Genomic DNA, 21,596 nt, shown 5'->3' on the forward strand with positions numbered 1-21,596 from the left:
GGTTTTAGAATTATATGAAACGCAATCTACATAAGCTGAAAAGTCTCGGACCTAACATATAGATGGCGCTAGTCTTATTGCATTTACCGCTTTTTCAGTTAATACTGACCTTCAAAAGAAAGCTGTTGAAATGTCATGTTATTCCACTCAGAAGTTTGTGAATTATTGTGATGAGAGTGATGCTACTTTGTTATTTTCATAACAATGGATCAAAAACAATTTCATGTTTTAATTTTACACTTCTTCTTGATGGGAAAAAATACCGTTACAACTAAGCAATGGCTTGAAAAGTGTTATAAGAACTTGTTACGTGTTAATTTACTTTTTATGATTTTCGTTAAATTACCGAGAAAAAAAATTATGTTAACTTATTTGTTGTTATAACATTTTTGAAATAGTACTTCCATGATATTCGATAAATTCTAGGTTTCTGTACCCTGAAAATGATACGCTCTGTATTTTCAATTTCCTGTAGATATCATTCATTCACTTTCCATCAATGTTATCTAGTTCTTCAAAATATAACATTACATCACTGTTGAGTTATACTGGCAATCTGTGTCACTTCTGTTAAGTCATATCACTGAAAAGTTTGATTAAAAGGGTTCACCTGTGACGTCATTGGAGATGGTTTTACTTCGAACAGACTATCTGTGACATCAATAACCATGACGACCAGACAACCGTAATAATTAGCCCACAGTAGATGACAAGTTGACATATATTTGAAAGGAGGATATCCTTTCCTTTTTTTTATCATGACGCATGGCTAGAGCGGAATTCAAGAATTGTGCTCACATTTTGGATAGATTTGCCATATACGTATTAGGAAGTCTCATTTTTGAGAAAAGAAAGAAATACTCACTTCAGTGTTTTGGGATTTGAATTATTCTATCTTCCTAATTAAGCCGTAATCGTTAGACTTCACTTTAAGCCATCCACTATATTCAGGCCTGTTTCGCTTTATGTTCCTCTCCCTTCTCCCCTGGTGAAATCCCTTCTCCCCTGGTGACATCTTGACGATTCGCTTTCAAAAGTAGCTAACCACATTATTTACATTATTAAAAACCCCATTATAGCCACGGAACGTTGCTTCTATCATTTAGAGACGTTTGCAGGTTATAGACTCCGCTCCATTAGAAACAACAAATGAATAATAAGGGAGGGAGCCCAAGCAGGGATTTCGGGATTAATATACAGGGGGATACTTTGTACCCGGTTAAGTACCTCCACCAAATATGAGCCCCATATATAAGGCTGCCCGTGAAGGATAAAGGATCAGATTAGTAAAACAAAATTGATCATCAGAAATTCTCGAGCGCGTCATATAAAGGTAGGGTGAGTTAATTACATGCTATAAAGTGTATATTTCAGTAATCAGACAATTTGAGAGTGACGTAAAGAAAGGGGAGGGCAGCAAAGTTGTAAAAAAATAACGTCATTTCGACATTCTCGAGCGTAACAAATTTTTTTTTCATTTTGAAGAAAATGATTCAAGGATAACGAAAAATATATAATCTGACGATTTCCGCAAGCTGAAATAACAAAAATTCATCGATGAAGTTTAATGCGTGCAGCCAGCTGTGTAATACCTACATTTCCCTCTCCGAGTTTCTTTTCCTCTATTCTCTATTTACTTTTTCTCTATCTATTACTCTCTCACTCCGTCCCCACTCTGAATTCTGTTGCCATGACGCCATCACATTTTATCACAGAGACTCGTTCGTGATGAAGATGAAGATGATGATTAATTAATCAATTAATTGATGGATGTAGCCGTTACTACATGGTAGGAAATCATAATGAACTTATATATTGTATAAGTTTGAAAATGTCCTTATAGGACGAAACTGCAGTAACGTTAGTTACAAATAAAAGTGGTAACAAACAAAGAAAGTTTCATTTCTATTTTCTTCATTAATTAATCAATTGATTATAAAAAAAAATAATTTTTTTGAGCATTTAAAAAAATATTTCCTTGTAAATACAAGTATTCTACTCAAAAAACATACACTTATTTATTTGCTTGCTATTTCCGGAGCTTTTCAATTAATTAAGTTCAATGAATGAAAAAACATTTTTTTTAAATATTGTTTTTGTCAGATTAAGCGATTCCCTCTAGATAATCGTCAGATTATGAGACAGCACGTCCAAAACATAAAGATGAACCATACATACCTTAATCTGACGCGCTTGAATTTTTCAAAATGGCGAATTTTGTTTGCACATTATAATAATGGCTGCGAGTTTGCGTCAGATAGAAATCGTCAGATTATTGGATGAGAGCTTTTTTTTGTTGCACTTAACACCCCGTTAGAAAATCTGAAGCGCTCGATTAAATTTTTTTCTTTTCACTTTTAACCCTTACGTACAACCACCCACATCATGCAAACGATGAGATTACCATACCAACATTATTCAAATTACGTAGGACATTGATGCTATCAAAAAACATACTACAAAGAAGTTTTTTTTTACTTAGGTCCAAAACTTTATAATGAATTACCAAAAACCCTGAAAAATATACATAACGTAAGAGTTTTGAAACGAAAAACCAAGTTATGAGTTCTCCGAATCCCCCGCCTTCAAATACATCAATATGTTGATGTAAAAAACATGTATTACTTATAATATTTATTCATTTTTTTTTTTCACTCTGATACATAAGTTTGAATCAGACTTGGAAATGCATTATTTTTCTTGTGATCATGTGTTATTTTGGGTATATGTCTAAAAATGTATAGCTTATAGTTAAGCATCTCACGCTCAAGGTTTACCTTTTGTGAGTTATCTTAATTTATTTGCAACGCATTATTTGCATACTAACTTTGAATAACTGTGTAACTTGTGTGTGAATAAATTATTATTATCATTATATTATTATATATCTGACGCGCTCGAGTATGTCCATGCAACAGTATTTTTTTTATATTTCAAAATCTACAGCCGCTTGAAAAGGTATATATTATATAACATTTTTTTTCTTATCATCTGAGCTTTGCAACCTAATATGTCCCAATGACGCTGGAGTAAATTCCCATTTTGCATCGTGGGCTCCCCTGCTAAAATGTTGGTTTCCTGACTTCAAACGCGGTCGTAAAAACACCGATGATGCAGAACGCAGTGGACGTCCACATGAGGCAGTAACACCAGAAAGTGGAGTTGCGTGAATTAGCCGACTTTGTAGAAATGACAAAAAGAACATGTTGGCTTTATATTGCCGCGCGAGCTCACTGTTGACCAAAAACAAGAACGTCTTTATGATTCTGAGCAGTGTTTGGCCATGTTCAAACATAACAAACCGCAATTTTTCATCGATATGTGACAATGAATGAAACTTGGATCCATGACTTCGCTCCGGAATCGAAACGATCGTCATCTGAGTGGAGATCAACTGGTGAACCTCGTCTAAAGCACCCGAAAGCACAACAATCGGCTGGAAAGGATATGGCCTCGGTATTTTGGGATCTCCGTTGTGTAATACTCATCGACTATCTTGAGAAGAGAAATACCATAAACAGTGAATATCATATAGCCCTACTGGAGCGTTTGAAACGACCGTGTTAGGAATCACACGTAAAAAGCGTTTTCTTTTTTGGGCCCGGGACTTTTTAGCAAACATTTCCTATGCCAATCAATTGATGCCCGATTCTCTATTCAATTCCAGAAAAACTAAAATTATATTCACTTGCCTTGAATGTGAAGCTGATAAATGATTGTGTCTGAAACAATTACGAGATAAGTAAAGATACTGTTATCGAGGTCTTGATAATACTGACTCTGTATCTATGGAACGACATATTTATTCTTTTGTGGAAGTTCAAGGTACCAAGTCAGAATGAATTTTTTATTATACTCCGTGGTCTATTACTCCAGTTTACTTCTAACTCCTTTCATTGTATATTCGGTCTTTTTTCGAAAAACAGAACGTAGTCGGTATAGCAACAAAGGTAAGATTGGTAAATATCAGGTCCATTTGTTCTAACAAGTTTTTTATCTATTCCAGATTGGCTTTACCCCATAAAATATTTCATAGCCAAAAAGCAAGTGAAAATATATCAAGATAAGTATAAAATTCATCACAAGGACTTGGGTAACAAATTCGAAACTGAATTTGACATACCGACAGTAAAGGTTTGTACATAATCTGGGATTGTTCCATTTGATTGTACTTCTTTGTAGAACACCAATTCCCACAGTTTTCATGGGACAGATCAGAGAGGGAATAGTTTGTTGTTGAGGTTATCTGTTGGACCTGCTGAAATTGCCGAATTGAGTTTGTATTTGCAGCTAGCAGATGGTAATTCATATGTACTCCCAGGTAAGAATCACTCAAGATTCCTAGCTGAATGCAAAGAACAGTACTCACGGTGTTATAAGGTGTTTGAGAAATGTGTGTATGGTAAAATGTTCAATGTTTTGGACAAGTTCAACACGGACTATTCTGATCATTTCAATTTAAGAGCCACCGGTAGACAGCTGTTTCAGCCTATTGGGCATCGTCAGTACCGGGCAGGCGGTCCTCGATTAAAGACAAAATATGAAGCAAGCGAGACATAAGTGTATTTATTATGTCTATATTTAAGGTTTAACCGTCAAGAATGATGTTTGCAGACTCTACAATAATTATCAATTTTTCCTATAAGGAAACCTTTATCACTATGTTTTGGTCAGGTTCCTTCTAGAGGGGAACCAAATATAATAAACTTCATATGAAATTTCGATAATTATCAAAACAGGGTGGTCAACAGAAATAATATATATGAAATTCAATAAACTGTCTAAAGTGAATTTCCCCAAATGGAACCCCCCATTTTTATGATTCAATCGTATTGAGCATCAAAAATAAGCATATTAGTATAATATGATGCTTTTCAAAATCTATATCTAGTCTAATCAAAAAGTTCAAAAACATGAAAAATAGAGATAAAGGTCCTAAAAATATGAGCGATAGCTCATTCGATTCGGAATCACCTCTAGAAAAATGTTTTTGAAGGATTTTGGTGCAGGTAGAAAATTGCAATTGTTATTAACAAAATAAGATTGAAAAAATGGTATATAGTTTTTCGTTAATAACTCAAAAAATCTCAATATTCAAGCAATTTTGAAAAAAGCTCGTTACAGAGGAGGAAATTTCCCATAAAAAAGTCCTACCTCCCGAAACTCTATTTCCATTATTTATTTTTTTAATTTGACGTTAAAAATAGGATTTCGCGCGGCTGTTACGGCATGCGCGCGCTGCCGCTAAAGAGAGTTTATACAAAAGAAATATTTTTTCATAACATGAAATGTCATTTTAAAAATTTGAAAAACTCTAGTATATTTTTAACACTTGAATGAATCTAGTCCCGTAGAAAAAAAAGTTTCATCACCATTTTTCAAAAAGTTATTCAATTGTTAACTAACAAAATTTTTCCCAATCTCCGTTGGCATAAATAATGGGATAAAAGGTATAAATAATTGGCCAATAAATTTTAAACTTCGTGAAACCCTTTTGAAATATGTACTTCATACGATCCTGCGATAAAAGTTCATAAAAATTTATTAATTTGTTTATTATGATTTTTTTATAACTATTGCAAAATGAAATATCTAAACATTGTTGATACATTTTTTTATATTGATATTTAGCTATGTTTGTTTTCACATTAAACAATGGCAGTTATTAACATAGGATATGGATTTTTTACGTAATTTGCTTAATAAATTGTTTTAAACAAATAGAGGTATTCAATAATTTTGAACAATTTCTTTTTGCTATTTTGTTGTCTAGAGATAATTAGGCATGATCAAAAAAAATTCTTAATCATAATTTACACTTTCAAATAGTATGGCGAAAAAAATGTTTTCATTCATTATTCAATTGTTTATTAGTTTAACAATTTGTTATACATAAATATTGACCAACGTTACATTTTTCTTCTGAAGCAGAAAAAAATTATAAAAACAGCTATACATGAAAAAGTGCCATGAAAAATTTTTTCATTACCGTATCGTATGATATTAGAACGTACCTATTATTATAAATAAAAAAAAATTATAGCACTTTTTTATATATAGCTGTTTTTATAATTTTTTTCTGCTTCAGAAAAAAATAGAACGTTAGTCAATATTTGTTCATAACAAACTGTTAAACTAATAAACAATTAAATAATGAAGAAAAAAAAAATTTTTGACAAACTATTTAAAAGAGTAAATTATGATTTTTAAAAGCAACATTATTTCTAAACTAATTATTTAAACAATCGAAATTTAAAAAAATCGATTTTAAATAATTAAAAATTAAAATTAAGAAAAAAATTTTTTTTGAAATCATAATTATCTCTAGACAACAAAATATCAGAAAAAAATTTTTCAAAAATATTGAATTTCTCTATTTGTTTGAAACAATTTATTGAACAAATTACGTAAAAAATTCATATCCTATGTTAATAACTACCATTGTTTAATGTGAAAACAGACATAGCTAAATATCAATTGGAAAAAAAATTTAACAACAATTTTTAGAAATTTCATTTTGCAATAGATATAAAAAATCATAATTAACAAATTAATAAATTTTTATGAACTTTTATCGCAGGATCGAATGAAGTATAATATATCAAAAGGGCTCCACGAAGTTTAAAATTTATGGGACAATTATTTATACCTTTTATATCATTATTTATGCCAACGGAGATTGAGAAAAAATTTGTTAGTTAACAATTGAATAACTTTTTGAAAAATGGTGATAAAACTTTTTTTCTAGGGGACTCGATTCATTTGAATGTTAAGAAGATACTAAATTTTTTCAAATTTTCAAAATGACATTCTATGTTATAAAAAAATTATTTCTTTTGATAAACTCTCTTTAGCGGCAGCGCGCGCATGCCGTAACAACCGCGCGGATCCCTATTTTCAACGTCAAATTAAAATTATAAATAATGGAGAGTTTCGGGAGTCGGAACTTTTTTATAGGAAATTTCCTCCCCTTTAACGAGCTTTTTTCAAAATTGCTTCAATATTAATATTTTTTGAGTTATTAACGAAAAACTAAATACCATTTTTTCAAATCTTATTTTGATAATAACAATTGCAATTTTTTACCTGCACCAAAATCCTTCGAAAACATTTTTCTAGAGGTTATTCCGAATCGAATGAGCTACCGCTCATATTTTTAGGACCTTTATCTCTATTTTTCATGTTTTTGAACGAGTAGGCTAATCATTGCCACTAAGTGGTAACTGAGCAGATGAAATGTATTACTTCGTTGGCATGTTAACCCTCTTCGTCTAATAATTTTACCCGCTGACGAGGTCCTATAATTTCACTGGATTATAGATTTATCGATTTCTCTTCCAATAGTGAATAAAAAACAGAAATGAAACATTTCTCAAGTCGAGATTGTTCAAATAAAAACTAAATTTGAATACTTCTAATTAAGATATTGTGAAGAGTTCAGTGTTATGTTTTCTATTTCAGGAGTAAATAGCGTTTTACAAACGAATCTCACAAAAAAGCAATGGGCAATCGGCGGAGCAAAAATTGAACTTCTAGAGGAATTCAGAAAACTGAGAATTATTTTCAATGGATTATTGAGAAATATTTCATATACAACACAAGAAAGAATCGAACATGTGCAGTTCAATTTCATGTATGTTATTAACCATATTAGCGAAAAACTCCTGCAGACAAATTATTATCAATTTTAGGATAAGACTATTGACTAATAATGTCTTATTTAGGAAGAAAATTTTTCACCGAGCTTATATAACTCAAGTTAAAAATGTTATTATATTTAACGATCCTGTTTTATAACACAAATTCTAACAATTTTCTTTCCTGTACTACTTGTGCATATTCTTCGTTGACCGTGCCATATTCTTCTGGATATAATTTTTATTTCAATGTTCACCTTTTTCGTTGCCTGTGATCTCTGACAATCTCAGCACCTAGTCTCGACACCCTTGGGTTTGGGTTCATCAGTTGGTATCCTAAGTTCGGCCCAGCTGCTACTAAAAATATTGATTCGCCCATTTTGTTGAAGCCTCAAACTGATAATCTGGTCCTGGATTATGGGTTCATTATCAAATATTAGCATCTTCCGACTATTGTACCAACACGTCAAAAATTTGGAGATCCAAGACCTCTCTCTTTCTTAGTCCTCTTAGTAAATGCTGCAAGGATTTGGATGAGCTTATTGAGTCCTACTTCTTAGCCCATCTGGATCGGCGTTTCAGGGAATAATTCACAACAACAATTTTTGAATCAGAATATAGGATTTTCAATTATATCCAAGCTTGTATTGACGTAATAATCGTTCAAAAAAATGGAATGTGCTAGAATCAACTACAGACTGAAATTGTTGGGCCCCTTCCCTAATTATTGTCGGGTATACATTACTAACACTTTTTAATGCATTTGTCGGTAGTATACTGGAATATAGTGCAATGGTATAGTCTCCTTATTATTTAGTTCATAAAAATGAAATAGAAAAGGTACAAAAAAAATTCTTAAGATTTCTACATTACAAAAAACATGGTGAATATATTTTCAATCTTAGTTAGAAATTAGTCAATTCCTTGAATTAACATCCTTAGGATTTATAAAAAAATTGCTTCTCTATCATTTTTCTATAAGCTATTGCATAATAAAGTAGATAATCCAAACTTGTTGTCAAAAATTTATCTGAACTGCAGAATATACTTCTATAATAGAAGGAAAGATATATTTGTTTTGCCTAAACCTCGAACCAACCTAGGTTTAAATTCCCCACTATACAACATTAAAAAAAATATCGAAATGGAGATGTTATCCTTAGAAATTATTACTAGTTGTAACTGAGAGTCTATTTAATTTAAAAAGTCTATTTGTCATTCACAACTGAAGGTATCTTTGAATCTGATTTTGATTCAGGTGATTTGGAGTAACTTTAGTTAGTTGTTGTATTTTATTGGTTATGGTTATTTAATTAGTTTTTGTTACTGTAATCGATCATTGGAACTGCTTGTTCTGTAGATTACTTAATAAATAAAATAAATGAAATAAAATATACCAATATTTTTTTGATATGCAGTATATGCATCTGAATATTTCCTTCATCATTAGATATTATTCTTCTCCTCGTAGTAATTTCCAGGAATTTATTTACAGTTTTTGACAAGTTTTTCGTTACATAAAGTTGTGGGGGCCCTACTTTAGGCCTATGCCTCTTCAGGGTTAAAGTTAGTTTACTACAGTATCTTATCTATCTAAATCTAATGTACCTTAATCTATCTCAATCTGAGTTATTGGTTAATGTTAACAATATGGTTGGTAACAATGCTCTTGATACTATGTTAGTAGGGTTAATCTAATGAAGAATGATGAAAAAATAAAACTCTTTCTCATTTTAGATTCACTGCAATAGCATCTCCATGTTATATTCCTCAGGACATTGACGAAACTCTTCTTGCTAATGCCTTGGCAACGAAAGCTTGGAAAGATGGATCATGGGTGAACAATTTGTGAGTATCAGAACCAAAATCCGTCATCTCAGAAAAGAACAAAATAAATGAACGATTTTGAATGAATATTGTTTTAAGAATATTGTAATTGATTATTATTGAACATTGAATATATTTCATGCCAAAGTTCAAGGCCCTCTGTTATTAGATTTTCATGTATCTCAGATTGTTTTCGTTTGGAAGAGTGATAATTTGAAGATAAAAAGAATGATATCCCACATTTGTCAACAAATGTTACGATTGATTTGTACTTATCCTCTGAATCAACTAAATGGCTAACTGAATATTTTGTTCTCCATATATGTATCCAGGAAGTACTAAAAGTTCTATATATTTTGAATTGTGAAATAATAAAGGAAATTGGGAAACTTTAAAGAGCCATCTTGTATTTCTGATTATACAGTGTACCCAATAAAGTGTGCACCATATGGGAAACTTTTTTTTCGAAAAGTTTCAATGAAGTTCAACTTCGGCACTTGTTTATGCTTCAAATTTAACTTGAAATAATACGGCCAACTGCGACCCACTGACGTTCAGTGTTTGTCAAATTCAGCTTTGTTTTTTGAAAAAAATTGAAAAAGTGCATTTCTAGATCGAATTTAACAAAAAGTTACTTGAAAAAGTTGTGTTCACGGCAATTTTATATCCATATGCCAAATTTTATGCAACTAGGATGAAGTTAACGTTTTGCTTATTTTTGACAGATATCCCCTTTATTTTAAAAAACAAGTTCGGTCAATTGTCATCAATTCATGTATACATAACAAACTCATCATGGAGTTTAACTTTTCTGATACATTTTTACTCATACGGACATTTTTAGAGAGAAATTAAAAAATTGCTATAAAAATTTTAACATGACGGGTGCAAAGTTTCAATCACTTGGCTATTTTCTTAAACAAACCTTTGATTTCGAAAAAGCAACTAAAAAAAGCAACTAAAAAAAAAACATATAATTTCGATAGAACTATTATTATTATTATAAATTTTAAACAACAATAATATTATAGAAAATACAAAAAGGTACAAAAAATTACTTATTGATCTAAATGAGGTTGTCAAACCTCCACGTTCAATACAAATTATGATCCTTCTACTGACATCTGTAACTGCATTTTTAATAAATCGGGGATTTATATTTGCACAGCACTAGCGAATGGTATTTTCCAGATGTTGTATGTCAGTAAATGATTTACTTCGGTACACTTTTTGTTTCAGGTAACCCTACAAGAAAAAGTCTAAAGGCGTCAAGTCGGGTGATCTAGGTGGCCAATAATGTTCCCAGTTACGTCCAATAACTTTTCCTCTGAACATTTGTTGGAGGGACTGTTTTACAGCAACCGTGTAATGTATCGGTGCGCCATCAAGCTGATACCATAGGTCGTATTTAATATTTAAAGGCATATTATCTAAAACTTCACTAACCTCATTATTTAAAAGGTTGAGATAACCGACAGATGATAAATTTTCCCTAAAGAAAAATGGCCCAATTATTTGGTCGTTAAGTATCCCACACCATACATTAGTTTTAAAGGAATACTGATCACCACATTCAACTGTGAAATTGGGATTTTCTTGGGCTCACCATCGGCAATTTTGAGAACTTACCGTTCCATTTGAAGAGAACGTTGCCTCATCTGTCCATAAAATTTTATACGGAAACTTTACATTTTCTTCTCTCTCTCCTTGAAACCAAAATGAAAACCCCAAACGGACATCAAAATCTCGTTCTTTTAAGGTGTTAATGAATTTTGGTTTGTAAGGCCAAAATTTATTCTTTAATAAAATTTTTCTAATAGTTTCTCTCTTGTAATCGGAAGGTATTTTTTAAAATATCGGTTATGCTCGTTTGCCCGTGTTCAATAACTTTCAAACAAATGTTAAGTCTCATCATATTTACTTGGAGTGTGCTTTTTCTTAAATTGATTTGCTACGGATCCTGTTTCTCTGAATTTCGACATTATCCTTGACACAGTAGTATGTTGAACATTTTTTCCAGGATGCCGTTCATTAAAAATGTTAGCTATTTGCCGGTATGGTGTATTCTCACCACATATTAAAACTATTTCTATTCTTTCCTGAAGAGACAACATTATTGCAACAATAACTGTTGAAAATTTGACAAGTAAATCAACAACTTGACACTACCATAGCATGCATTTTGTTTGTCAAGACCTACTTGAGAATTTTATTCAACGTGATTAAGCATCCTTACCGCCCTAGTTAGTGTTTATAAATAATCTGTAAATACTGAATATTGAAATTTTAATGTAATTTCAACTATAGTAATTTTATTAATACTTATTGCAGTTTTTGAGTTGTGTCTGCTTTTTAAAAATTAAAGGTACTGACGTTTGTTTAAGAAAATAGCCAAGTGATTGAAACTTTGCACCAGTCATGTTAAAATTTTTATAGCAAATTTTTAATTTATCTCTAAAAATGTCCGTATGAGTGAAAATTTATCAGAAAAGTTAAACTCCATGATGAGTTTGTTATGTATACATGAATTGATGACAATTAACCGAACTTGTTTTTTAAAATAAAGGGGATCTGTCAAAAATAAGCAAAACGTTAACTTCATCCTAGTTGCATAAAATTTGGCATATGGATATAAAATTGCCGTAGACACAACTTTTTCAAGTAACTTTTTGTTAAATTCGATCTAGAAATGCACTTTTTCAATTTTTTTAAAAAAAAGTTGAATTTGACAAACACTGAACGTCAGTGGGTCGCAGTTGGCCGCATCATTTTGAGTCGAATTTAAAGCACAAAGAAGTGCCTAAGTTAAACTTCATTGAAACTTTTCGAAAAAAAAGTTTCCCATATGGTGCGCACTTTAATGGTGACACTGTATACTACATGAGCTGAAAAGTTCGTAGGTTAACACCTAGGTGGCGCTACTAGTATTCACTCCATGATATTAGTTTACCCTAACCTTCAAAAGATATGGGTGCAAATTTCACAGCTGTCGGACTATTAGTTTGTGGGATATAAAATTTTGAGGGAAGCAACTTCAGTTAGTTTAAAGAAAACGGATAAAAAAGAATTTCGTGTGTCAATGAAGCATTGCTTTTTGCCGAAAACAAATACTGTTGCAGTATTGATATGAGTTGGAGTATTTTGAGAAATTTTGGATATGTATCGCACCCCATAATTAATTTTTTCATGGCCAGACTTTAGTGGAATATAATGACTGTTATCATTATATTTACTTCGATCACCAAATATTTCGTTTCAGAGCTGACCAATCAGGATATATTCAATTTGGTGCATTGAAAGGCTTTATACGAGGAGACTTTTACCCAGAAGAGTATTCAATGAATTTATCAGCATGTAGATCAAAAGTAAATGGAATTGATGATATATTCATAGCGGACAGAACTGTGAAGATCTATGTAGTCGATGTTTATGGTAACATGTTCAACATAATCATAAAATCATTGGAAAATGGTTGTTCTCAGTAAGTGAAGAATCCATACTTTTTATAGAATATAAACAATATATGTCGTAACCACATGAAATAACCTTTAAAAGACATTTTTTGTGGAGGACTCTACTTATTATCACCCAGGAATTTTTCGGGGTGTACTTGTCAGTTTGTCCTTCATCACACCTCAGCAAATTCTCTATTTACTTAGCTTGGTTTACTTTTCAGATAAATGGTGGAAGGTTATATACCCAAATAAACAATAAGAAGTATGAAATAACCGATATTCAAACTGGTTTTCTGGCAAATATCATTACGTAAAGCTTTTCTGTAAAGGCGGTATTACTATTATTATGAACAAAGTTTGCAACGCAACGCTGTTATTAGAATATTTGCCTAACGTCATTGGTTGGGATAAAACAAAGAAGACCAAACCTTGAAACGTGACAATTTCTGTCGATCGTTCAAATCGTGTGGCATCCACTTTTCCAGCGTTTTGACCTTTGTGACAGGTTTTAAACTATCAAAAACCGCATAGGAACTGATTCCCAGTTCTTCCTCCATTCCACGTTAGTCTAGTTCACATGTACTTTTTTTTGTAACATTTTTCAGCCCTGTCCAAAAATTACAACCAAGGTGTCACTCGATTCATATTTTTGCCTAGAAAGTTTAAGGGAAGGTCCGAAAACGCGCCGATAAAAATTACAAAAGTTATAAACAATTAAGTGAAAAAAAAATGGGGCTTTAGTTTTTTCTTAATATCTCGGAAAATTTTCAAAATTTTGGAAATTTGAAAAAAGATTTGAAAAGATCAATGAATTTGCGTGAAAAAAGTCCAGACTCCCGAAACTGTATCTCGATTATTTATAATTTTTACAGAGCCCTGAAAATAGAGCCAAAAGCGAGTAGTCTGGCTTCCGCGCCTTTCGTCACTCTGACATAAAAACAAAAAAATTATTTAAACATATTAAATGTAAATATTAAGGAATGAAAAAATTCATGTAATGTTGGGATACATCAATAAACAATAATTCGCAGTCAAAATATTTTTATCCCAATTTTAACGTTGATTATAAATTTGTTAATTAACTACCGTAGAACAGTGCGTTCATCAACACTATCATTGTCAAATGCCTGGCTAATTTTTAGGGCTGTTTCGGCAGCGCTTCGGTTCAATTTGAATTCATAGAGAAAAATTGGACAAAAATAGCTTAACAACAGCATCAATTTATAGAGTACAAAATTCTCTATCGACCAGTACAGTGCATTTCATTAATGCCCCCCCCTTTTAATTTCTGATCGGGTCGACTCAAAAAAATTGAAGTATGGGATAATGAAATCGGTTCCTGTCTATCTGTTTAAAATCTGTTTTTCCGTTGATCAGTAGTCGTCCCCATACGAACGACAACTCTCAGAAGTTGAGAAACTTGTGCGATCTAAGGACTAACGAGGTCTTACCTTTTAACGTGTGATTCCTAACACGGTTGCAGAATCCTTTCAGCTTTAACCAGATAAAAATATCTGGTCGAGGCGGAAATCGAACCCACGGTCTTCCGATCGTGAGTCGGGCGCACTACCACCGCGACCAACTTCACAGTAAAATGAATGCATGAAAACTTTATTTTGGAGTGAAACTGACGAAATTTTCAAGATGGCGGCTGGGCGCATCTGGGAAAAAAATTAAATAAAAAGGGGGGTTTTGTGACACATGTTTTGTAAGCTCCTGAAAAATGCTTTCCAACCCTAGAATATAATGTCAATATCTTCCACTACTACAAAATGGCGAAACTTTCAATAACTGCCTGAATACATTGTCATTTCACTATATAATATGAGGTAATAAGCTTGAGGTTAGTTCAGAAGATACTCGAACTGGTTGCCTTGAACTTCTTGACATATGAACAGCCTATCCGATATTTCACACCGAACATTTTTGAACACAGTAACGTCAATATCTCAACAAATATTTATTATTCTCTGTCGTACATCAAATATTGAAGCAGGTTCAGTTTCGTACACCCTTTGCTTCAAATAGCTCCATAAAAAAGTCGAAAGGTATCAAATCTGGCAAGCGGGCTGGCCATTCTGTAGGACCTCGAAGGTCAATCCAACGACCGGGAAAAGTAGTATCCAAATAGTTTCTTACTTGTCTTCAGTAATGTGGTGCTCCATCTTGTTGAAATACAATATCCATATCGAATTCATTGGGATTCGACTCGAATATTTCATTGATGAGAGGGTCAACACTAATTTTCAGCATATCCGAATACAGTTCCCCTGTTGAATTATGATCAATAAATAGAGGTACTACAATATGGTTTCCCAATATTCCTGCCCAAACGTTTTTTTTGAACACCTATTTTCCCTTATGATGCACTGTTTGGAACCTTTGGTGTAGAAATGAATATTACTGGAATTTTTTCCCAACACCAAATCGTTATTTTTAACACCTCGACACGTGTTTCGATCCCCAAGTGATCATCTTCAAAGAGGAAGATTAAAACTGTTTTAATCTTCCAAACCTATTTTCCCCATTGGCGGTGGTAATCTTAATCTAATAACTTCCACGATGTAGTAACTTTATAGTACTTCCATCTATCAGAATATTCACAAATATGATGTTTTTTTCTAGAATGAATTACGGTTTCGCATACACGAGTGACAATAAAAGACTGCCAATAAAAAATGTTGATATTAAGCTGGAACACCTTGGTAAAAATAAAATTATTCCAGAATTGATAACTACTCATATAACAGTGAAAAAAAGAGTGTACAAATGCGTTTTACATTTAGACACAAGCAAAATATCAATATTCAAAAATAGAAGTAAATATGGCTATGAATGTTACAATGTACCTTCAGAATGTGACGTGAATATGAACCAAGGAAAGGCACTAGTTGAATTCTGGTATCAATATGAAGGTAAATATTTAAACATTTATTATAGTCACTGAAATATAGAGCGATTTCAGGTGAAGATATATTCATCCCAGAGAAAAAACTGTTTCCAAAAATAATAGAAAACCCACCGTCCTTTTTGTTATCGGAACTAGGCAGTGAAAAATCACAAATTCTGGAAATCACTGGTGGAAAAGGAAATTCGTTGGCTCTACTAACTTCATTGAATTCTGGAGACGTACAAATTTTGTCAATGACAATGTTCAAATTTAAAAAAATTAACTATTTTTTTTTAGTTTATCGTTCCTAATGGATTCATAATCACGACAAACGCATACAAACTGCAAATAGAATCAAATCCTCTACTTTCGTGTTCTATATCAGTCCTGAACGACATTTGTTGTGGAATATATGGAGGCCAATTGGAAGATGCCTGCCAAAAGTAAGTGGAAACTATTATCATTGCTGATACTTGGTATAAGTTTGTACAGAGTGGGCCAAATTGGGTATTTTTAAAACTAGATAGTTAAAAAATGATAACTGTGTCTGAGTATCAAATTTTATGACAAACTTAATGGTGAAAACCGCATGTCGATATCTATCATGGTTTCTAAGCATATTTTTGAAAAATGTGCATTTTCGAAAAGTTGCTGTAACAAAAAAAATGTTTGTTTCTATGGAAACATTTCAGAAGCACCGAAGCATAGAACTCAATGGAGTCAAAAACTCATTTTTTCAAATGAGATATTGAGAGTTATTGATGGAAAACTATTTTTTTCAATGATGCACCATGTATATTCCTGCATATTCAAATAGAGTTTAAAATTACCTTTTCAAAAATGTAGCACACTTGATGCTTTGCTAGAGTCATCTTTGAAATACAGGGCTTTCAGGTTGGCACACTTGATCACGTAGGTTAGATTAGGTTAGGTCCAAAGTGAGTTGATCTATTCGACCCTCCACCGCAACTCGCAATGGTTTATTGTGGCTTACACCTATTCACACTCGACCAAATAAACCTAGCTTCTTAACGAAGCCGATTAGTTTGTACGGTGAGTGGTCTTTCAGGTCTTTCGGCTCTGCCGAACTCTAAAGACCTGATTTGGTCCGCAGCGGGGCAGGCATAAAGTATATGCTCTATTAAAGAGGTAGTATGTAAGTTAATTCTCTGCTTGATCTACACATCTTTATATCGAGTGGTTCAACGAAAAGTATGCACCTTGCTTTTCTCCTGTTTTTGTAACTTAACGCAAAAATGCTCGGACAGGTCAATTTTGCTTTTGAGGGAAACACATTTTAGGTGTATTTTTCTACCTGTTCCTTCAACCCCCTAGCGAGGGTGAGTAACAACCCTAAAATTTCAAATGGAAAGTGGGGTCGAATGATATATTATTTGAAAGGGCACAAAATTCTCTTTCCAATGATACCTGATTAGTTGTATTTACTTGAATAGTTATAAAAAAAGCAAGAAGATTTACTCGATATTTTTGGTGTTATTGAAAATTCGGAAAAACGGCATTTTTATCACTATTAAATTCCTCAATTTCTCTCGTGCGTTTTTTGGACAAATAACAACAGCAGTGTACAAAAAGAATTTAAGCAAACGTTCATTGATTCAGTTCGGTTGCTTTTGAAATAATTTCAACTTTACTGTAAAAATGGTTTATTCCATTCCTGAACAAGTTGAAATTGTTAAACTTTATTATCAACATAATAGTTGTGCTAGACTTACTGCTCGCCTCTTTAATAACAGTCATCCCGGAAAAATGTAAATGATTCGTACGTTGCCAAGTTAGTACAAAAGTTTGTCGATACCGGATCTGTCTGTAATGTGAAACACCAGCCACGGAAACTGATCAGAAATGAAGCAGTGGAAGTCGCTGTTTCGGGACATGTTGAATTGGATCATACTCAAAATACCCGTCAGCTTGCTGCAGCCTCAGGTGTCTCCCGTTCGTCCATAATACGGATATTAAAAGCCTATAAATTTCATCCGTACGAAATTAAATTAGTACAGGAACTCAATGAAGATGATCCTGATAGAAGGCTGCAATTTTGTGAACAATTGAGCCAGCTACTAATTGATGATCCGCACCTATCATTCAACACGTGTTTTTCCGATGAGAGTACATTTTTTTTGAATGGAGCTGTGAATAGGCATAATTGTCGTTACTGGGATGACAGTAACCCACACTTATTCCGAGAGGTCCATACCCAGTACCCTCAAAAAATCAATGTCTGGTGTGGCATATTAGGTAGTCATATCGTAGGGCCACTTTTTATTCCTAGGAATTTAACTGGTGAGGTCTACCTGAACATGATTGAAGATTCAATTAATCCTCTCATAACAGAAATAATTGAAAATGACCAAAATCATAATGATGATCGGCTTCATTTCCAGCAAGATGGAGCACCTCCTCACTATGTTGCTCCGGTAAGAGAGTTTTTAGATGACCGGTTTCCTGGACGGTGGATTGGAAGGAGAGGCCCTATCGAATGGCCTGCCAGGTCACCTTATTTATCGCCTTTAGACTTTTTTTCTTTGGGGACACTTGAAAAATAAATGTTTTGCTACGCAGCCCGAGTCCACAGAAGATCTTTGCCAACGAATTACAGGAGAGTGCAGAAGTATAACACCGGATATCCTACAGAATGTTAGGAATAGATTTGAACAAAATCTGTATTATTGTATGGAAGCAAATGGGTCACATTTTCAGCACTTGCTGAAGTAGAATTCTACTAATAATCCAGTCATTTAAGCTTAATTTAGGTAAGAATCTCGGAATTCGAGATTCCCAGCTGTGAATCTGTAAATACTTGTATATTGACACCCTAAAAGTTGCCTCAAAACCTACATATGGTAGGGTGTAAGCAACTATTAAATTTCAAATTGAAAGGTCACAAAAATCGGTTTTTTGCGCTTTTTTGGAAATATCTCATTTCCTATGGGTTTTTTGCTATTTGTATTTATTATCAATATTGTAGAATACAAAATTCTTTACAAATTTTGTTTAAAAAAAATGTTTATACGTGAACCGTTTTCGAGATAGAGGGCGGAGAGCACGCGGTCACAGCATCACTTCAGGTCAACCGGTGCCTCCGGTCGAAAACGCGCCATATATAGTTGATGAACTATCGATAAATCAATGATTATAAATATTTGTCAATTTTTATTAACTATTATATTATATTTTATCATTTTCTTCATGCATTAAATCTATATCTATTCAATAATAGTGATAACCGTTTACTAAAATTATGTGACGTTCATTATTGATGGCGGATTTCTTCTTCATCATGTTGTATGGAGCAGAGAAGATACTTTTTCTCTTATTTTTGATAAATACATGAATTATTTACAAAGGCATTACAGTTCCAAAATAATTGTTGTATTTGACTACAGTAAGAACGTAAAAGCTATGGAGCAGCAGAGAAGACCTGCTGCACTTTCAAAAACGTATGAAGTTTGTTTTCATAATTATCCTCATTCTAAAAAACATATTTTATTTCTGCACGCATTAAGTGGCTGTGACACAACTTCTGCGCTTTTCAAAAAGGGAAAAAATCATTTCTAAAAGTTTTTGAGAAACTGACAAATTTGGATGAACTAGCTGCAGCATTTGAGGAAGTAAATTGTTCGGCCCAGAGATTATTAGAGAGTGGAACTCAAACCTTATTAGCAGTCTATAATGCTCCGAAATCTGTGAAAAGTCTCGATCATCTTCGTTATATGCATTACGTCAAGTCTACAAAACTTAATAAACCTGTGCAGCTTTCAAATATTCCACCAACAAGTGCAGCTGCTCATCAACATTTCAACCGTGTATATTATCAAGTTCAAACTTGGTTAGGACATGATTTGGAATCCCAGGTATGGGGTTGGGCAATGCGAAACGATTTTCTGGAGCCTATCATGACAATTTTACCACCTGCTCAAGAAGATTTGCTAAGTACAATTTTCTGCAACTGCAAGAGTGGTTGTGGTTCGCGATGCGGATGCAGGAAAGCGGGCTTGCAATGCTCTTTAGCTTGTGGCCAATGTAATGGGCAAGCTTGTCTCAATGCTCTACCATATCAGAGCGACATTAACGAAGATGAAACCTTTGACTCCGAAATCATGGAAGAACTTGAGACAAATGTCGTTGAAAACGATAACGAAGACCAATTTGAAATTTACCAGCAGCCAGAAGACGACGATGAAGAGGAAGAAGATGATTAAAATTATAAATTGTAGTTTTTGTACCCTTTATTCCATTTTTTTACTTTCAATAAAAATAAATATATTCAATGATATTTTTTAATAAAAAGATTAATTCATAATTTATTTGTTTTTTTTTTCATCATGTAAGAAGTTATAAATATTAATTAGGTTAAAATTCAAATATAATTCCTATATTTTCATTAACCATTCTGCAATTACATGGGCAGGTAAGTGTTGTTAAATAAATTAATACTGAATAAAAAGTGGATAAGTTAGGAAAAAAATGATAAAATATAATATAATAGTTAATAAAAATTGACAAATATTTATAATCATTGATTTATCGATAGTTCATCAACTATATATGTCGCGTTTTCGACCGCAGGCACCGGTTGACCTGAAGTGATGCTGTGACCGCGTGCTCTCCGCCCTCTATCTCGAAAACGGTTTACCGTATGAAAAATATTTTTTAACAAAATTTTTAGAGAATTTTGTATTCTACAATATTGATAATAAATACAAATAGCAAAAAACCCATAGGAAATGAGATATTTCCAAAAAAAGCGCAAAAAAACGATGTTTGTGACCTTTGACCTTGAAATTTAATAGTTGCTTACACCCTACCATATGTAGGTTTTGAGACAACTTTAAGGGTGTCAATATACAAGTATTTACAGACTTACACCTGGGTATCTCGAATTCCGAGGTGAACTTACTATAATGACTGGACTATAAGTCAATTACACATTTCAAAGTACTGGGTTGTAGTTGTTTTTCTTCATAATACCTACATGTTTGAGTGAAATACAACAAATTAGGTATCATTGGAAAGATAATTTTGTGCCCTTTCAAATGATATGTCACTCGACCCCACTTGCTATTTAAAATTTCAGGGTAGTTACTCACCCTCGCTAGGGGGTTGAAGACACAGGTAGAAAAATACATCTAAAATGTGTCCCCCTCAAAAGCAAAATTGACCTGTCCGAGCATTTTTGCGTTAAGTTACAAAAAAAGGAGAAAACCAAGGTGCATCTTTTTCGTTGGAACACTCTGTATAGAGTTATTTTTTTGAAATTAATTGCTTTCTTCTTTTCTTTGGAAGATTCCCACATTTTTTTCTGGGAAGTTGGAAAAGTAGAAAATATGAAACGTGTTTCGATTTTTACCTATTTCATCATTTTCAGTACAGTTAATTATTTCAAAAATTCCACGATTTCATCCAAAATAGTTGATGTGATAAAAGAAGAATTAAAGAAAATAACTGAAGACGAACATGTAACGAGTTGGGCGGTAAGATCTTCAGCGATAGGAGAAGATTCCGAAGAACTGTCAGCAGCTGGTCAAAATGAAACTGTATTGGGTTGTCAAACCGAAGAGCAAATTATAAAGGCTATACTTGCTTGTTGGGCTTCTTTATATACCTACCAAAGTGTACAGTATAGATGGTAAGTAACTATTAAAACTATTATTGCATCATTATAACCTATTGTCAGGTTGTTTGAAAAGTGTTTCCATTTTAATGACAATTTATTCTGAATTTCACTAGTTCGTACTGAAATAATAGTGAGATAAATTACAAGTCAAA

General features: G+C 32.8%; 2 protein-coding genes across 5 annotated transcripts in view; one reads left to right on the forward strand and one right to left on the reverse strand.

Annotated features, from left to right (window-relative positions):
* The window catches only part of LOC111514684 (D-2-hydroxyglutaric acid dehydrogenase), a 183,898-nt gene that overhangs the window by 63,456 nt on the left and 98,846 nt on the right, over positions 1-21,596 (reverse strand). The window lies entirely within an intron of this gene.
* The window catches only part of LOC111511504 (rifampicin phosphotransferase), a 46,579-nt gene continuing 28,775 nt past the window's right edge, over positions 3,793-21,596 (forward strand). For 2 of the 3 annotated variants that reach the window (XR_012465191.1, XM_074174047.1), the window contains exons 1-10: positions 3,793-3,950; positions 4,007-4,134; positions 4,183-4,321; positions 7,462-7,633; positions 9,375-9,485; positions 12,724-12,945; positions 15,545-15,834; positions 15,885-16,048; positions 16,107-16,252; positions 21,196-21,456. Coding sequence is in view for 2 of the 3 variants with exons in the window: in XM_074174047.1 (XP_074030148.1) it covers positions 3,839-3,950; positions 4,007-4,134; positions 4,183-4,321; positions 7,462-7,633; positions 9,375-9,485; positions 12,724-12,945; positions 15,545-15,834; positions 15,885-16,048; positions 16,107-16,252; positions 21,196-21,456 (1,745 nt within the window). In the remaining variant the exon portion in view is untranslated. The remainder of the gene's footprint in view (positions 3,951-4,006; positions 4,135-4,182; positions 4,322-7,461; positions 7,634-9,374; positions 9,486-12,723; positions 12,946-15,544; positions 15,835-15,884; positions 16,049-16,106; positions 16,253-21,195; positions 21,457-21,596) is intronic. The other variant, XM_074174048.1, reaches the window with a different exon arrangement.

This window comes from Leptinotarsa decemlineata, unplaced genomic scaffold (genome assembly GCF_025532065.1).
Source record: "Leptinotarsa decemlineata unplaced genomic scaffold, Ldec_3_MD MMD2_tig00000505_RagTag_RagTag, whole genome shotgun sequence".
In the NCBI taxonomy this organism is placed as follows: domain Eukaryota; kingdom Metazoa; phylum Arthropoda; class Insecta; order Coleoptera; family Chrysomelidae; genus Leptinotarsa; species Leptinotarsa decemlineata.